Source organism: Salmo salar, unplaced genomic scaffold, assembly GCF_905237065.1.
Source record: "Salmo salar unplaced genomic scaffold, Ssal_v3.1, whole genome shotgun sequence".
In the NCBI taxonomy this organism is placed as follows: domain Eukaryota; kingdom Metazoa; phylum Chordata; class Actinopteri; order Salmoniformes; family Salmonidae; genus Salmo; species Salmo salar.
The window spans coordinates 62609-80520 of record NW_025549185.1 but is presented as its reverse complement, the minus strand read 5'-3'; the positions used below and the strand labels follow the sequence as shown (position 1 = coordinate 80520).

The window sequence follows — 17912 nt, the reverse complement described above, 5'->3', positions numbered from 1 at the left end:
CTCAGGTTTTGGCCTGCCAAATGAGTTCTGTTATACTCACAGACACCATTCAAACAGTTTTAGAAACTTTGGAGTGTTTTCTATCCAAAGCTAATAATTATATGCATATTCTAGTTTCTGGGCAGGAGTAATAATCAGATTAAATCGGTACGTTTTTTATCCGGCCGTGAAAATACTGCCTCCTATCCATAACAAATTAATGAATGTCGCTTTGAAAGACCCTTTCTAACGAAGATCGACGACACACTGAGCGTAAATATATATATTGACTGAAATTGTTTCCGAATGAGTGAGCGTTCATGTGCAAAGGATTAGCATATCAATGGTTAATATTTATCAGCTCTGTAGGGTCTTGTCCTCTGCCCCCACCCCCCTTGTTTGTTTAACAGGCCTCCATGCCTGTTTAGCCCACTAGGGCACATTACTCCACCAATTCTTTGTGACGATAACCAACTGTTTGTATGCTTTCTGTGAATTACTTAGTTTAGTAAATAAATGATTTTAAGACAATTGATGTATGGATGACTTTTAGTAAAGGCTGGATTCGTGCAGATACAACAATTTACGACGTTTGGAATGAGACTGGAAGCGAGGTAAAATACACCATTTAAACCAGAAGATAATCGGCCTATACTATAGTACAATATTTTTACATTTACGTCATTTAGCAGACGCTCTTATCCAGAGCGACTTACAAATTGGTGCATTCACCTTATGATATCCAGTGGAACAACCACTTTACAATAGTACATCGATATCTTTTTTTTTTTGGGGGGATTAGAAGGATTACTATATCCTATCCCAGGTATTCCTTAAAGAGGTGGGGTTTCAGGTGACTCCGGAAGGTGGTGATTGACTCCGCTGTCCTGGCGTCGTGAAGGAGCTTGTTCCACCATTGGGGTGCCAGAGCAGCGAACAGTTTTGACTGGCCTGAGCGGGAACTGTGCTTCCGCAGCGGTAGGGGGCCCAGCAGGCCAGAGGTGGATGAACGCAGTGCCCTTGTTTGGGTGTAGGGCCTGATCAGAGCCTGAAGGTACGGAGGTGCCGTTCCCCTCACAGCTCCGTAGGCAATGTTATAATATAGGAAAGTTATATTAGGAAAATTATAACTTTGTAATCTGAATATTTTCCTTGGTGCCCTGATCTCCTAGTTAATTACAGTTTAACAATTAATCAGTTTAATCGCGTGATAATAATTACAGGGAGTTATTTTGATAAACATGTCTTCAGTTAATGGTGCCCAAAGACACGACACTGTCTAATGACAAAATATGACAACAGCTAAAATCCTGCATGCCTACAAGCAGAACACAGGACTGTCTATATCCCAGTATGAATGGTTGGTCAGTACACACCTGGCTTTGAGACTGTGTTTATATTACTAAAGCAGAACACAGGACTGTTTATATCCCAGTATGAATTGTTGGTGAATACACACCTGGCTTTGAGACTGTGCCTGACTCCTGCAGGTATGTAAAAGTAAGAATTTAAATTATGACTTACCTCAACATGGACACAAGTCTTACAGCTCTGAGGAATCCCTGAAGCCAAAAGTAGTTATTTAAAACTGACAATCTCATGTAATAATGAATTAATAATTATTAAATAGACTTGTAATAAAAATGAATATAAGTGATCAACAGTCTCAGAAAGTACACTCATTAGCCTACCATAATCTGACATTAGCATTATATTAATTAATGTTTGTGGAAGCAGGAAACAACATCGTTCTGGTCCATGTTTTGTAGATGTTGGGGGCCTGATTTCTGGTAGATCCTAGGATGAGAGCTTAAAGGTAGAGTCAGCTAAATGATGATGTACGAGCATCACCACAGATATTGTGATGAGCAAGATGCCTGACTTCTCTCTCACACAGTCACACACAGTATCTGCCCATGTGGAAGGGTTCTCTTCACTCTCTTACAGAGTGTTAGCCACGGGACCAAAACAGGTTTAGCCTTGCGCTCCAACATTCTTAGTTGTTGTAGAAATTGACCCACTATGCTGTTTACTTTGTGCATCTATTTCATATCGCTGACTCTACCTTTAAGTTTGTTTTGACCAAATAGATCATGATTGTGTTCCTTGCCTGGGACTCAAGTATAATGAACGCTTTAAAACTATTTTGATTAAAAAACAATTATCAGTTAACTCACATTTATCAGTTCCAGGCTTGATACAACTCTCTCCACCATGGTCTCTGGTGTCCTCAGGTCCAGGCTTGATCCAACTCTCTCCACCATGGTCTCTACTGTTGGTAAAGCAGAAGGATAGACTGTGATTAAACTAAATACAACTTATAAAGGCTTTATATATCATGCATACAGTCTTCATAAGACATACAACAAGTTTATATGGGGTGAGAGAACAACTCTCTATGTAGGGCGCATTGCCTAAATGTGACATAACCAACTATGTCAACTTTCATATCTTGAGGAAAGCCCTTAGAGATGTGAAGTCACCAGGTATCATGAGTTACATACCCCCAGGTAGTGATTAGAGAGAGAATGACATTACAGAGAGGCTGTTCTATTCAACAGGTTCTGATGCCCTCTAGTGGTTAGAGAGAGAATGATACAGAGAGGCTGTTCTATTTAAAAGGTTCTGCTGCCCTCTAGTGGTTAGAGAGAGAATGACATTACAGAGAGGCTGTTCTATTTAACAGACTGAAATTAAATAGAGGACAGGAATCTACTAACACATTAAAACACACCACTACTACTAATCTAACTGTCTGTAGGTCCAACAGAACACATTAAAACACACCACTACTACTAATCTAACTGTCTGTAGGTCCAACAGAACACATTAAAACACACCACTACTACTAATCTAACTGTCTGTAGGTCCAACAGAACACATTAAAACACACCACTACTACTAATCTAACTGTCTGTAGGTCCAACAGAACACATTAAAACACACCACTACTACTAATCTAACTGTCTGTAGGTCCAACAGAACACATTAAAACACACCACTACTACTAATCTAACTGTCTGTAGGTCCAACAGAACACATTAAAACACACCACTACTACTAATCTAACTGTCTGTAGGTCCAACAGAACACATTAAAACACACCACTACTACTAATCTAACTGTCTGTAGGTCCAACAGAACACATTAAAACACACCACTACTAATGTAATTATAGAAATGATGAAACAAATGATGAAATATTGCTATGACTCACCTCTGAATGTGTTGGTCATCTATCTGACACAGGGTCACTGAGGAAGAGGAGGAGGAAACCCCAAACCCAGGATAGAGGGGTTCAGTGAATGTGGTGTGTTCTGTGTAAAGGTGTCTCAGTGTACCAGAGGAGGACACACTATAGAAGGACAAAGTACCAGCTGGCCAGTCCAGATACACTCCAACTCTGTTAGAATCAGGACCAGAGATGGATCTCCTGACTCCAGGATGGTTAAAGTGATAACCACAGTGAGAGCAGACTAAACTCCAGGACTTCCTATTGCCTCCAATCTTACTGTCGTCCTCCCATCCATTCCTATTCATTCCTTTGTACACCACACCAATGTCAGCCTTGCCACCATCCTTCTCCACCTCCCAGTAATAACGACATCCAGATAAGCCTTCTCTGCAGAGAACTTGGGGACTACAGTCAAATCTGTCTGGATGGTCTTCATAATGCTGCATCTCTTCCACACATGTCACCTTCCTGTTCCCCTCAGACAGTATCAGGTTTGGGTTTGCTGTATTTGGGTCCAGGGTGAGATGACAGGCATCTGTAGACAAAAGGAGAGTTTAATCAAACCACATCTTCATATAAAATGTTGTTTTGTAGGTACAGAACAAGTATTGATTAGTTACTCTGTTACTATAGTTCTAAAAATACAGTTAATTAGGATTGAAGAGACGTACATTTCCTCAGCCCTGATTTCAGCCTGCACTCTCCACCATGATCCACACTGTAGGAGAAACAGGTTATTGACTGACAAAGACCTAATAAAGCAGTCAACATTTAAACCATATTGTTGTGTTCTGGTGCACTATCCAAGTTCAATACTAGAGACATACAGGTATTCTATCCTACCTACTGTATACAGAACAGAGTACAATTCATTACTAGAGACATACAGGTATTCTATCCTACATACTGCATACAGAACGGAGTACAATTCATTACTAGAGACATACAGGTATTCTATCCTACCTACTACATACAGAATGGAGTACAATTCCAACAGGATATCAGAGATGCAGAAGAAGAGAATTCATGTGGTTATGATGTATGCTGTGTTGGAGTGCTCAGCCTGCTGAGTAAACTTCCCCTTAATTCTTCCATCATGTCCTCATGTTACTGACACTACCACACTACATATGACACAACCACTGCTCACACTATTAGGACATCTATTCTGACTTACTTCAGCTTCATCAGTTTATATGTGGGATCCACCAGAGCAGCTGAAAGCAGTCCTCCTGCAGAGTCTCCTGGGTGATTGTAGCTCAGGTCCAGCTCTTTCAGGTGGGAGGGGTTTGACCTTAGAGCTGAAGACAGAGCAGCACAGCCCTCCTCTGTGACCAGACAGCCAGACAGCCTACAGAGAGACACACAACAGCTGTCTAGGTTGGTGTACTGGTGTCAATCATCTTGTAGGACACCAATACATTTGTCCATGACACAAAGATTGTGATGAAACATCAGATTTTCAGAGTATTTGTTTTACTAAGCTCAGTACAGACCTGACTGAAACAGCTGTACTTACCCCAGTGTGTGTAGTTTACAGTCTGGATCCTCCAGTCCAGCAGACAGCAGTGCAACTTTTGAGTCCTGCAGGTCATTGTCTCTCAGCTCCAGTTGTTTCAGTTGTGAGTTGGGTGAACTCAGGACTGAGGCCAGATCTGAACAGCAACCCTCTGTCAGACCACACTGACCTAGACTAGAGGGCAGAAGAGCACATGATTAACACATGTTTAAAACATCCACATAATAACTCATACTGAAGATATTTAACTCACACTAGTGTATGTATGTTGCAGAGTGGACTGGTTAGTCCAACACAGAGCAGCTCCACTCCTCTGTCTCCCAGGTCATTGTAGCTGAGGTCCAGTTCTCTCAGGGGGGAGTTTGGTGTCTGCAGAGCTGATGCCAGAGACTCACAGGATTCATATGTGAGTTTACAGCCATCCAGTCTGGAGAGAGGAGATAGGTCGACACACTGTTAAATATGCAAAGCTTTAAGAATAATGAGATGCATTAAGACAATAACACAGGGACATGATTAAGCAATGTTAAAAACATACTATCTCACTCAAGATATTTAACCTTAGTTTGACATATTTATCACATCGTATGTATGTTTCTGCATATTTACCAAGATGTTCAAATAATGTTAAAAACATAATAACACATAATTACTACAAATATATAAACACTATAAAGACAGTGGATAGTGAAGATATTTAACTCACACTAGTGTCTGTATGTTGCAGAGTGGACTGGTTAGTCCAACACAGAGCAGCTTCACTCCTCTGTCTCCCAGGTCATTGATGATGAGGTCCAGTTCTCTCAGGGGGGAGTTTGGTGTCTGCAGAGCTGAGGCCAGAGTCTCACAGGATTCATATGCAAGTTTACAGCGATCCAATCTGGAGAGAGGAGATAACCTGTTAGATATACAAATCCTTCATTATAATGACACTGTATACATCAACTCAATAACAGAACTTACAGTGCTCTCTTGCAGGTTTTCACTACCGGCAGCAACCTCTGATAACCTTCCTCTGATGTGTTGTATGTCTTCAGGTCAAACTCCTCCAGCACCTCCTCTGACATCAGTAACAGGTAGGCCAGGGCTGAACATTGGTCAGGTTTTAGCTCTGTTTCTGAAAGAGTTCCTGATCGCAGGGAGGTCTGCATGTCTTCAACTAGAGAGTTGGCACCAAGTTCATTCAGACAGTGGAACAAGTTGATGATCCTTTCTGGTGAGGATTCGTCCTTGGTCTTGTCTGAAAGGTACCTGACTGTTCTCTCAACTGTTTCCTCATTGGTCTGTGTTGTACTTCCTGTCTGTGTCAGAAGGCCTCGTAACAGATTCTGTTTGGACTCCAGTGAGAGACCCAGAAGGAAGCGGAGGAACAGGTCCAGGTGTCCATTCTCACTCTTCAAGGCCCAGCTCCCTAGCCTGTCTGTTTGTTTACTTTCTGAAGGAGTGGGAGTTCCCTGGCAGAAGGCCCAGCTCCCTAGCCTGTCTGTTTTTTTACTTTCTGAAGGAGTGGGAGTTCCCTGGCAGAATGCCCAGCTCCCTAGCCTGTTTGTTTGTTTACCTTCTGAAGGAGTGGGAGTTCCCTGGAAGAAGGCCCAGCTCCCTAGTCTGTCTGTTTGTTTACTTTCTGAAGGAGTGGGAGTTCCCTGGCAGAAGGCCCAGCTCCCTAGTCTGTCTGTTTGTTTACTTTCTGAAGGAGTGGGAGTTCCCTGGCAGAAGGCCCAGCTCCCTAGCCTGTCTGTTTGTTTACTTTCTGAAGGAGTGGGAGTTCCCTGGCAGAAGGCCCAGCTCCCTAGCCTGTCTGTTTGTGACATCATGCCACTCCTTGTCATACACTAATAAGTTACCCGATTCAGGAAACTAGGTGTATGTCGCAAGTCATGACTTCACAGGAGAGCCTTTGGAACGTAAAAAAAATATTTTTTTATCAAAATGCATTTTTTTTGCAGCAATGCCTTCGCGAACAAGTGAACTTTGATGTGCCTTAATAACAAAATTGTATGCCATCTGTAAATAGGAATACAATTGTTAAATTAGGAGCCTTGTTGGTTAAGCCACAGATGAAGGTAGCAACCTTCCCAATAGCCATGATTGGCTGAGATAATGAGTGGGCTGGACATGCCGAGAGATGAGATCGGATTGGTCTGCTATAGAAGGCTTCTGTCTATTTGAGTTCGTCAGTCTGTGTTGGTAATCCCGTCGAACGCTGCTTTTTAAAAAATGTATCATGTAGTGGAGCTGCATAAGTGTTGCTCTCCACTTTCTGGAGGATCAAGTTTTGAAATCCGTGGAATTAGAGTATGATAACTAAAGAGATGGAGGAAACACCTGTCTCCGGATTACATCTTCAATCTAAAGGCAACCGTAGTATGGCATCCGTGACAGGGAGACGCGTCCATCATGCATGATGATGTATACAGGTAAGATAATCTAGCTCGCTACATTTTCATATATTACACGTTTCTAATTTTGAAAGAAGTGGTTTCATTTCAAGCTAAAGTGTAGTGTTAGCTAGCTAGCTAACGCTAGCTGGCTGGCTACCTAGCTGAGTTATTATTCGTATCCCAAAGCAGTATTCATGCAGGGCAATCTGGTTACTACTCCTGCCCAGTAACTAGAATATGCATATAATTGTTTGATTTGGATAGAAAACACCCTAAAGTTTCTAAAACTGTTTGAATGGTGTCTGTGAGTATAACCGAACTCATTTGGCAGGCCAAAACCTGAGAAGATTCCAAACAGGAAGCGCTCTCTCTGACTATTTCTTGGCATTCTTGATCATCTCAAACCAAAACAGGGGATCTCTGGCATAACGTGACATTTTCTAATGCTCCCATAGGCTCTCAGAAGGCGCCAGAACGATGAATGGTGACTTTGCAGGCCATGGCTGAAAAATAGTAGCGCATTTGGATAGTGGTCGATCTGAGAACAATGAGACTGAGGCGCGTGCACGAGCCGACACCATGTTTTTATTTTTTGGTCTTTGAATGAAAACAGGGTTTCCCGGTCAGAATATTATCGCTTTTTTACAAGAAAAATCGCATAAAAATTGATTTTAAACAGCGTTTGACATGCTTCGAAGTACGGTAATGGAATATTTTGAATTTTTTTGTCACGAAACGCGTCGGGCGCGTCACCCTTCTTTACCCTTCGGATAGTGTCTTGAACGCACGAACAAAACACCGCTATTTGGATATAACTATGGATTATTTGGAACCAAACCAACATTTGTTATTGAAGTAGAAGTCCTGGGAGTGCATTCTGACGAAGAACAGCAAAGGTAATCCAATTTTTCTAATAGTAATTCTGAGTTTGGTGAGTACCACACTTGGTGGGTGTCAAAATAGCTAGCCTGTGATGGCCGGGCTATCTACTCAGAATATTGCAAAATGTGCTTTCACCGAAAAGCTATTTTAAAATCGGACATAGCGATTGCATAAAGGAGTTCTGTATCTATAATTCTTAAAATAATTATGTTTTTTGTGAACGTTTATCGTGAGTAATTTAGTAAATTCACTGGAAGTGTTCGGTGTGAATGCTAGTCAGTTGCTAGTCACATGCTAATGTAAAAAGCTGGTTTTTGATATAAATATGAACTTGATTGAACAAAACATGCATGTATTGTATAACATAATGTCCTAGGAGTGTCATCTGATGAAGATCATCAAAGGTTAGTGCTGCATTTAGCTGTGGTTTTGGTTTTTGTGACATTATATGCTAGCTTGAAAAATGGGTGTCTGATTATTTCTGGCTGGGTACTCTGCTGACATAATCTAATGTTTTGCTTTCGTTGTAAAGCCTTTTTGAAATCGGACAGTGTGGTTAGATTAACGAGAGTCTTGTCTTTAAAATGGTGTAAAATAGTCATATTTGAGAAATTGAAGTAATAGCATTTCTAAGGTATTTGAATATCGCGCCACGGGATTCAACTGGCTGTTGAGTAGGTGGGAAGCGTCCCACCTAGCCCATAGAGGTCAACTAGCTAACGTTAGCTGGCTGGCTCGTTAGCTAACGTTACATGACGTGTGTGAACTTACACTTTGTTTACCTAACTAGGTTCATTGTTTACCTAGCTAGTTATATGCCTTATGCTAAAGTGTTCTGTTAGCTAGCTTGCTAACGTTAGCTGGCTGGCTCACTAGCCAACGTTATTATTTGTTTCCCAAAGCCGTATGCTTTTCTAGTTAGAGCTCGTTAGCTAATGTTACGTGACGTGTGTACAATATGGCCGGTGTCAGTAAACGTCTGCAAAAAAGTGTAATGAAATTGTTGCCAGCAGAGCTGGTTAGGCTGTTTTCATGTTATCCAGAGGTAAACAAATCATCGACCAGAGGGTCAAGTGTGCACTTTGAGATCTCTCCGAGATGGGTGGGGCTAAAGCTTAAGAAGGTGTGAACGATGCTGAATGGGTGTAGACCAAGAAGAGCTCTTCACTAGATACCAAAACATTCAAGGCCAATTTCTCAAAAGTGAGTTTACAAGTTGATCAACATTCAGAGCAGAATTACTTTCCCATTATTCCTAAAATGCAGTGTATGATATACAATTTTAGAGCTTTGAGCCTCTAGTTTTTTTCCAACATAAAAAACACCATTTAAGACCGAAATGGTGAGTCACATATGTTTGTTTCCTTTTAGTCCAATTTCTGTCAAATATTAGGTGAAATGTTCACTTTTTATAAAAGCATGAAACTTGGTACACTTCTACAGTACACTTCTACAGATATGGAGCCATCGCAAAATTACTTACCGGTGGCCATTTTCCATTCCACCATAACCTGACAATTTATTTTCCATATCTGCTGAATTAAACATAATAACACAGTGTTCAGGGTCCCAAACTATATAGGTGTACCAAGTTTCATGCTTTTATAAAAAAAAAGTGAACATCATTTTCACATATTGCCTGGACTATTTATAATCATTGAAAAGAAGTGAACAAGTGCACACTTTTGGAGGAAGGAGAGATGATTGGGACAAGCACACATACAAACCAACCCCCCCGCACGCACACACACACACACACACACACACACACACACACACACACACACACACACACACACACACACACACACACACACACACACACACACACACACACACACACACACACACACACACACACATAGGACAGCAACTTACAGTAGTAATCTAATTCTCACCTCTGTATTGAGCTCTGGTTTCCATACCGCTGTCTGGTGAACTGAAGGGAGAATCAGCACTGATACTGAAGGGAGAATCAGCACTGATACTGAAGGGAGAATCAGCACTGATACTGAAGGGAGAATCAGCACTGATACTGAAGGGAGAATCAGCACTGATACTGAAGGGAGAATCAGCACTGATACTGAAGGGAGAGTCAGCACTGATACTGAAGGGAGAATCAGCACTGATACTGAAGGGAGAATCAGCACTGATACTGAAGGGAGAATCAGCACTGATACTGAAGGGAGAATCAGCACTGATACTGAAGGGAGAATCAGCACTGATACTGAAGGGAGAATCAGCACTGATACTGAAGGGAGAGTCAGCACTGATACTGAAGGGAGAGTCGAGTTACCAAGTATTTTGCTGAAACACCTCCTCCCTGTAGGAACCAGTTGGTTTACTTTATATCACCCTGTGCCGCATGTGACTGACACCTCCCCTACGCAGTCATTATTGACAGTTTGTTTGTTTTGAGGTGTGTGTGTGTGTGTGTGTGTGTGTGTGTGTGTGTGTGTGTGTGTGTGTGTGTGTGTGTGTGTGTGTGTGTGTGTGTGTGATAACATATATGGTTACTATGCAGTCCAATCACTATAATTTGGCGGTGACTTGGTTCCTCCGAAACATGACCTGCCAAGCTGACTACTTCTTAACACTCTACTCACTTAACCAGAAAGTCAGCCGTATAAATGTGTTGGAGGAAACAGGTCATGGCTAGAAGGGGTCCAGCTTTTGTCAGATTAACAAGTTGACATTTATTGCATTTTAGCCCTAACCCTTCTCCTAACCGTAACCTAATTCTCCTAACCTATTATGTTAATTCTCCTAACCTTATTAACCTAATTCTCCTAACCTGCTATGTTAATTCTCCTAACCTGCTATGTTAATTATCCTAACCTGCCATGTTAATTCTCCTAACCTGCCATGTTAATTCTCCTAACCTTCCATGTTAATTCTCCTAACCTTAACCTAATTCTCCTAACCTGCTATGTTAATTCTCCTAACCTGCTATGTTAATTCTCCTATCCTCCCATGTTAATTATCCTAACCTGCCATGTTAATTCTCCTAACCTGCCATGTTAATTATCCTAACCTGCCATGTTAATTCTCCTAACCTGCCATGTTAATTCTCCTAACCTGCCATGTTAATTCTCCTAATCTACTATGTTAATTCTCCTATCCTGCCATGTTAATTCTCCTATCCTGCCATGTTAATTCTCCTAACCGGCTATGTTAATTCTCCTAACCTTAACCTACTTCTCCTAACCTGCTATGTTAGGTTTCCTAACCTACTATGTTAGTTCTCCTAACCTACTCTGTTAGTTCTCCTAACCTACTATGTTAATTCTCCTAACCTTCCATGTTAATTATCCTAACCTGCTATGTTAATTCTCCAACCCTGCTACAAAAGTAAAATGTGACATTCATTTGAGCCAAGGAAAGCCCCCCAGCCCCTAACCCAGACAGCGCTGGGCCAAATGTGCACTGCCCTTTGGAGCTCCCGGCCGGCTGTGACACAGCCTTGGATCAATCCCCAGGCTCTAGTGGCACCTCAGCACTGCAGTGTCTTTTTATTGTTTTATTTATTTCACCTGTATTTAACCAGGTAGGCCAGTTGTGGACACGTTCTCATTTACAACTGCGACCTGACCAAGATAAAGCAAAGCAGTGAGACAGAAACAACAACACTGTCATGATCGTCTAAAGGAGTGGACCAAAGCGCAGCGTGGTAAGTGTTCATCGTATTTTATTTACCTCAGAACACTACAAACAAATGCATAAACAATGAATGCGACCGTAACGTCTTGTAGGCTTAACAAGCAGTGCAAAATAAAGATCCCACAACTACAGGTGGGGAAAGGCTGCCTAAGTATGGTTCCTAATCAGAGACAACGATAGACAGCTGCCTCTGATTAGGAACCATACTCGGCCCAAAACAAAGAAATAGAAATCATAGAATGCCCACCCCACACCCTGACCTAACCACATAGAGAAACAAGCCCTCTCTCTCAGGTCAGGGCATGACAAACACACAGTTATACATGGCGTAAACAAGCGTACAGTCAATAACACAATAGAAAAAAAGAACGTCTATATATAGTGTGTGCAAATGGCATGAGGAGGTAAGGCAATAAATAGGCCATAGTAACGAAGGAATTACAGTTTAGCAGATTAACACTGGAGTGATAGATGAGCAGATGATGATGAGCAGATGGTGCTGTGTCAGTAGTGATACTGGTGTGCAAAAGAGCAGCAAAGTAAATAAAAGCAATAGACCTCTGGGCCACCTGGGAGGCCCCTGTTGTGGCACCTCATCACTGCATCCATGTAGGCTACATGTCCATCTCCTGTTGTTATTATGGATGTGGTAAAACCCTCCATGTAGACTACATGTCCATCTCCTGTTGTTATTATGGATGTGGTAAACCCCTCCATGTAGACTACATGTCCATCTCCTGTTGTTATTATGGATGTGGTAAACCCCTCCATGTAGACTACATGTCCATCTCCTGTTGTTATTATGGATGTGGTAAACCCCTCCATGTAGACTACATGTCCATCTCCTGTTGTTATTATGGATGTGGTAAACCCCTCCATGTAGACTACATGTCCATCTCCTGTTGTTATTATGGATGTGGTAAAACCCTCCATGTAGACTACATGTCCATCTCCTGTTGTTATTATGGATGTGGTAAACCCCTCCATGTAGACTACATGTCCATCTCCTGTTGTTATTATGGATGTGGTAAACCCCTCCATGTAGACTACATGTCCATCTCCTGTTGTTATTATGGATGTGGTAAACCCCTCCATGTAGACTACATGTCCATCTCCTGTTGTTATTATGGATGTGGTAAACCCCTCCATGTAGACTACATGTCCATCTCCTGTTGTTATTATGGATGTGGTAAACCCCTCCATGTAGACTACATGTCCATCTCCTGTTGTTATTATGGATGTGGTAAAACCCTCCATGTAGACTACATGTCCATCTCCTGTTGTTATTATGGATGTGGTAAACCCCTCCATGTAGACTACATGTCCATCTCCTGTTGTTATTATGGATGTGGTAAACCCCTCCATGTAGACTACATGTCCATCTCCTGTTGTTATTATGGATGTGGTAAACCCCTCCATGTAGACTACATGTCCATCTCCTGTTGTTATTATGGATGTGGTAAACCCCTCCATGTAGACTACATGTCCATCTCCTGTTGTTATTATGGATGTGGTAAACCCCTCCATGTAGACTACATGTCCATCTCCTGTTGTTATTATGGATGTGGTAAACCCCTCCATGTAGACTACATGTCCATCTCCTGTTGTTATTATGGATGTGGTAAACCCCTCCATGTAGACTACATGTCCATCTCCTGTTGTTATTATGGATGTGGTAAACCCCTCCATGTAGACTACATGTCCATCTCCTGTTGTTATTATGGATGTGGTAAACCCCTCCATGTAGACTACATGTCCATCTCCTGTTGTTATTATGGATGTGGTAAAACCCCTCCATGTAGACTACATGTCCATCTCCTGTTGTTATTATGGATGTGGTAAACCCCTCCATGTAGACTACATGTCCATCTCCTGTTGTTATTATGGATGTGGTAAACCCCTCCATGTAGACTACATGTCCATCTCCTGTTGTTATTATGGATGTGGTAAACCCCTCCATGTAGACTACATGTCCATCTCCTGTTGTTATTATGGATGTGGTAAACCCCTCCATGTAGACTACATGTCCATCTCCTGTTGTTATTATGGATGTGGTAAAACCCTCCATGTAGACTACATGTCCATCTCCTGTTGTTGTTATGGATGTGGTAAACCCCTCCATGTAGACTACATGTCCATCTCCTGTTGTTATTATGGATGTGGTAAACCCCTCCATGTAGACTACATGTCCATCTCCTGTTGTTATTATGGATGTGGTAAACCCCTCCATGTAGACTACATGTCCATCTCCTGTTGTTATTATGGATGTGGTAAACCCCTCCATGTAGACTACATGTCCATCTCCTGTTGTTATTATGGATGTGGTAAACCCCTCCATGTAGACTACATGTCCATCTCCTGTTGTTATTATGGATGTGGTAAAACCCTCCATGTAGACTACATGTCCATCTCCTGTTGTTATTATGGATGTGGTAAACCCCTCCATGTAGACTACATGTCCATCTCCTGTTGTTATTATGGATGTGGTAAAACCCTCCATGTAGACTACATGTCCATCTCCTGTTGTTATTATGGATGTGGTAAAACCCTCCATGTAGACTACATGTCCATCTCCTGTTGTTATTATGGATGTGGTAAACCCCTCCATGTAGACTACATGTCCATCTCCTGTTGTTATTATGGATGTGGTAAAACCCCTCCATGTAGACTACATGTCCATCTCCTGTTGTTATTATGGATGTGGTAAAACCCTCCATGTAGACTACATGTCCATCTCCTGTTGTTATTATGGATGTGGTAAACCCCTCCATGTAGACTACATGTCCATCTCCTGTTGTTATTATGGATGTGGTAAACCCCTCCATGTAGACTACATGTCCATCTCCTGTTGTTATTATGGATGTGGTAAACCCCTCCATGTAGACTACATGTCCATCTCCTGTTGTTATTATGGATGTGGTAAACCCCTCCATGTAGACTACATGTCCATCTCCTGTTGTTATTATGGATGTGGTAAAACCCCTCCATGTAGACTACATGTCCATCTCCTGTTGTTATTATGGATGTGGTAAAACCCTCCATGTAGACTACATGTCCATCTCCTGTTGTTATTATGGATGTGGTAAACCCCTCCATGTAGACTACATGTCCATCTCCTGTTGTTATTATGGATGTGGTAAACCCCTCCATGTAGACTACATGTCCAGCTCCTGTTGTTATTATGGATGTGGTAAACCCCTCCATGTAGACTACATGTCCATCTCCTGTTGTTATTATGGATGTGGTAAACCCCTCCATGTAGACTACATGTCCATCTCCTGTTGTTATTATGGATGTGGTAAACCCCTCCATGTAGACTACATGTCCATCTCCTGTTGTTATTATGGATGTGGTAAACCCCTCCATGTAGACTACATGTCCATCTCCTGTTGTTATTATGGATGTGGTAAACCCCTCCATGTAGACTACATGTCCATCTCCTGTTGTTATTATGGATGTGGTAAACCCCTCCATGTAGACTACATGTCCATCTCCTGTTGTTATTATGGATGTGGTAAACCCTCCATGTAGACTACATGTCCATCTCCTGTTGTTATTATGGATGTGGTAAAACCCTCCATGTAGACTACATGTCCATCTCCTGTTGTTATTATGGATGTGGTAAACCCCTCCATGTAGACTACATGTCCATCTCCTGTTGTTATTATGGATGTGGTAAACCCCTCCATGTAGACTACATGTCCATCTCCTGTTGTTATTATGGATGTGGTAAACCCCTCCATGTAGGCTACATGTCCATCTCCTGTTGTTATTATGGATGTGGTAAAACCCTCCATGTAGACTACATGTCCATCTCCTGTTGTTATTATGGATGTGGTAAAACCCTCCATGTAGACTACATGTCCATCTCCTGTTGTTATTATGGATGTGGTAAACCCCTCCATGTAGACTACATGTCCATCTCCTGTTGTTATTATGGATGTGGTAAACCCCTCCATGTAGACTACATGTCCATCTCCTGTTGTTATTATGGATGTGGTAAACCCCTCCATGTAGACTACATGTCCATCTCCTGTTGTTGTTATGGATGTGGTAAACCCCTCCATGTAGACTACATGTCCATCTCCTGTTGTTATTATGGATGTGGTAAACCCCTCCATGTAGACTACATGTCCATCTCCTGTTGTTATTATGGATGTGGTAAAACCCTCCATGTAGACTACATGTCCATCTCCTGTTGTTGTTATGGATGTGGTAAAACCCTCCATGTAGACTACATGTCCATCTCCTGTTGTTATTATGGATGTGGTAAAACCCTCCATGTAGACTACATGTCCATCTCCTGTTGTTATTATGGATGTGGTAAAACCCTCCATGTAGACTACATGTCCATCTCCTGTTGTTATTATGGATGTGGTAAAACCCTCCATGTAGACTACATGTCCATCTCCTGTTGTTATTATGGATGTGGTAAAACCCTCCATGTAGACTACATGTCCATCTCCTGTTGTTATTATGGATGTGGTAAAACCCTCCATGTAGACTACATGTCCATCTCCTGTTGTTATTATGGATGTGGTAAACCCCTCCATGTAGACTACATGTCCATCTCCTGTTGTTATTATGGATGTGGTAAACCCCTCCATGTAGACTACATGTCCATCTCCTGTTGTTATTATGGATGTGGTAAAACCCCTCCATGTAGACTACATGTCCATCTCCTGTTGTTATTATGGATGTGGTAAAACCCTCCATGTAGACTACATGTCCATCTCCTGTTGTTATTATGGATGTGGTAAACCCCTCCATGTAGACTACATGTCCATCTCCTGTTGTTATTATGGATGTGGTAAACCCCTCCATGTAGACTACATGTCCATCTCCTGTTGTTATTATGGATGTGGTAAAACCCTCCATGTAGACTACATGTCCATCTCCTGTTGTTATTATGGATGTGGTAAACCCTCCATGTAGACTACATGTCCATCTCCTGTTGTTATTATGGATGTGGTAAACCCCTCCATGTAGACTACATGTCCATCTCCTGTTGTTGTTATGGATGTGGTAAACCCCTCCATGTAGACTACATGTCCATCTCCTGTTGTTATTATGGATGTGGTAAAACCCTCCATGTAGACTACATGTCCATCTCCTGTTGTTATTATGGATGTGGTAAAACCCTCCATGTAGACTACATGTCCATCTCCTGTTGTTATTATGGATGTGGTAAACCCCTCCATGTAGACTACATGTCCATCTCCTGTTGTTGTTATGGATGTGGTAAACCCCTCCATGTAGACTACATGTCCATCTCCTGTTGTTATTATGGATGTGGTAAAACCCTCCATGTAGACTACATGTCCATCTCCTGTTGTTATTATGGATGTGGTAAACCCCTCCATGTAGACTACATGTCCATCTCCTGTTGTTATTATGGATGTGGTAAACCCCTCCATGTAGACTACATGTCCATCTCCTGTTGTTATTATGGATGTGGTAAAACCCTCCATGTAGACTACATGTCCATCTCCTGTTGTTATTATGGATGTGGTAAACCCCTCCATGTAGACTACATGTCCATCTCCTGTTGTTATTATGGATGTGGTAAACCCCTCCATGTAGACTACATGTCCATCTCCTGTTGTTATTATGGATGTGGTAAACCCCTCCATGTAGACTACATGTCCATCTCCTGTTGTTATTATGGATGTGGTAAAACCCCTCCATGTAGACTACATGTCCATCTCCTGTTGTTATTATGGATGTGGTAAACCCTCCATGTAGACTACATGTCCATCTCCTGTTGTTATTATGGATGTGGTAAACCCCTCCATGTAGACTACATGTCCATCTCCTGTTGTTGTTATGGATGTGGTAAAACCCTCCATGTAGACTACATGTCCATCTCCTGTTGTTATTATGGATGTGGTAAAACCCTCCATGTAGACTACATGTCCATCTCCTGTTGTTATTATGGATGTGGTAAACCCTCCATGTAGACTACATGTCCATCTCCTGTTGTTATTATGGATGTGGTAAACCCCTCCATGTAGACTACATGTCCATCTCCTGTTGTTATTATGGATGTGGTAAACCCCTCCATGTAGACTACATGTCCATCTCCTGTTGTTATTATGGATGTGGTAAAACCCTCCATGTAGGCTACATGTCCATCTCCTGTTGTTATTATGGATGTGGTAAACCCCTCCATGTAGACTACATGTCCATCTCCTGTTGTTATTATGGATGTGGTAAACCCCTCCATGTAGACTACATGTCCATCTCCTGTTGTTAT

General features: G+C 41.8%; 3 protein-coding genes across 4 annotated transcripts in view; 1 reads left to right on the top strand and 2 right to left on the bottom strand.

The window, feature by feature from the left end:
* LOC123735921 (NACHT, LRR and PYD domains-containing protein 3-like) overlaps window positions 1–17912 on the top strand; it is a 65446-nt gene that overhangs the window by 24151 nt on the left and 23383 nt on the right. The window lies entirely within an intron of this gene.
* LOC123735920 (stonustoxin subunit beta-like) lies at window positions 1258–4555 on the bottom strand. Of its 2 annotated transcripts, none has more exons than XM_045713083.1 (5): window positions 4392–4555; window positions 3886–3932; window positions 3197–3749; window positions 2157–2251; window positions 1258–1541 (listed from the first exon to the last, which is right to left on the bottom strand). In XM_045713083.1, exons 1-5 carry the CDS (start codon window positions 4400–4402, stop codon window positions 1345–1347), a joined length of 903 nt encoding a protein of 300 aa, XP_045569039.1. In that variant the 5' UTR covers window positions 4403–4555; the 3' UTR covers window positions 1258–1344. The 2 variants fall into 2 exon arrangements, with proteins under 2 accessions (XP_045569039.1, XP_045569040.1); XM_045713084.1 differs by having other exon boundaries at window positions 1262–1541; window positions 2157–2248; window positions 4392–4554.
* LOC123735918 (NACHT, LRR and PYD domains-containing protein 12-like) lies at window positions 4715–6358 on the bottom strand. The gene is made up of 3 exons (XM_045713080.1): window positions 5697–6358; window positions 4987–5160; window positions 4715–4907 (listed from the first exon to the last, which is right to left on the bottom strand). The coding sequence occupies exons 1-3, from the start codon at window positions 5882–5884 to the stop codon at window positions 4730–4732; spliced, it is 540 nt and encodes a 179-aa protein (XP_045569036.1). The 5' UTR covers window positions 5885–6358; the 3' UTR covers window positions 4715–4729.

Bases quoted from the DNA above. Each gene is read 5' to 3' on its own strand.
- LOC123735918 (XM_045713080.1), bottom strand. From the start codon at position 5,884: ATGCAGACCTCCCTGCGATCAGGAACTCTTTCAGAAACAGAGCTAAAA. The intron at 5,161-5,696 runs GTAAGTTCTGTT...TCCTCTCTCCAG, and splicing joins AAAACCTGCAAGAGAGCACT to ACTGGATGGCTGTAAACTCA. The intron at 4,908-4,986 runs GTGAGTTAAATA...TCTGCCCTCTAG, and splicing joins TGCAACATACATACACTAGT to TCTAGGTCAGTGTGGTCTGA.
- LOC123735920 (XM_045713083.1), bottom strand. The intron at 3,750-3,885 runs GTACGTCTCTTC...TTTTGTCTACAG, and splicing joins GAAATCAGGGCTGAGGAAAT to ATGCCTGTCATCTCACCCTG. The intron at 1,542-2,156 runs GTGAGTTAACTG...TTTTGGCTTCAG, and splicing joins CAAGCCTGGAACTGATAAAT to GGATTCCTCAGAGCTGTAAG.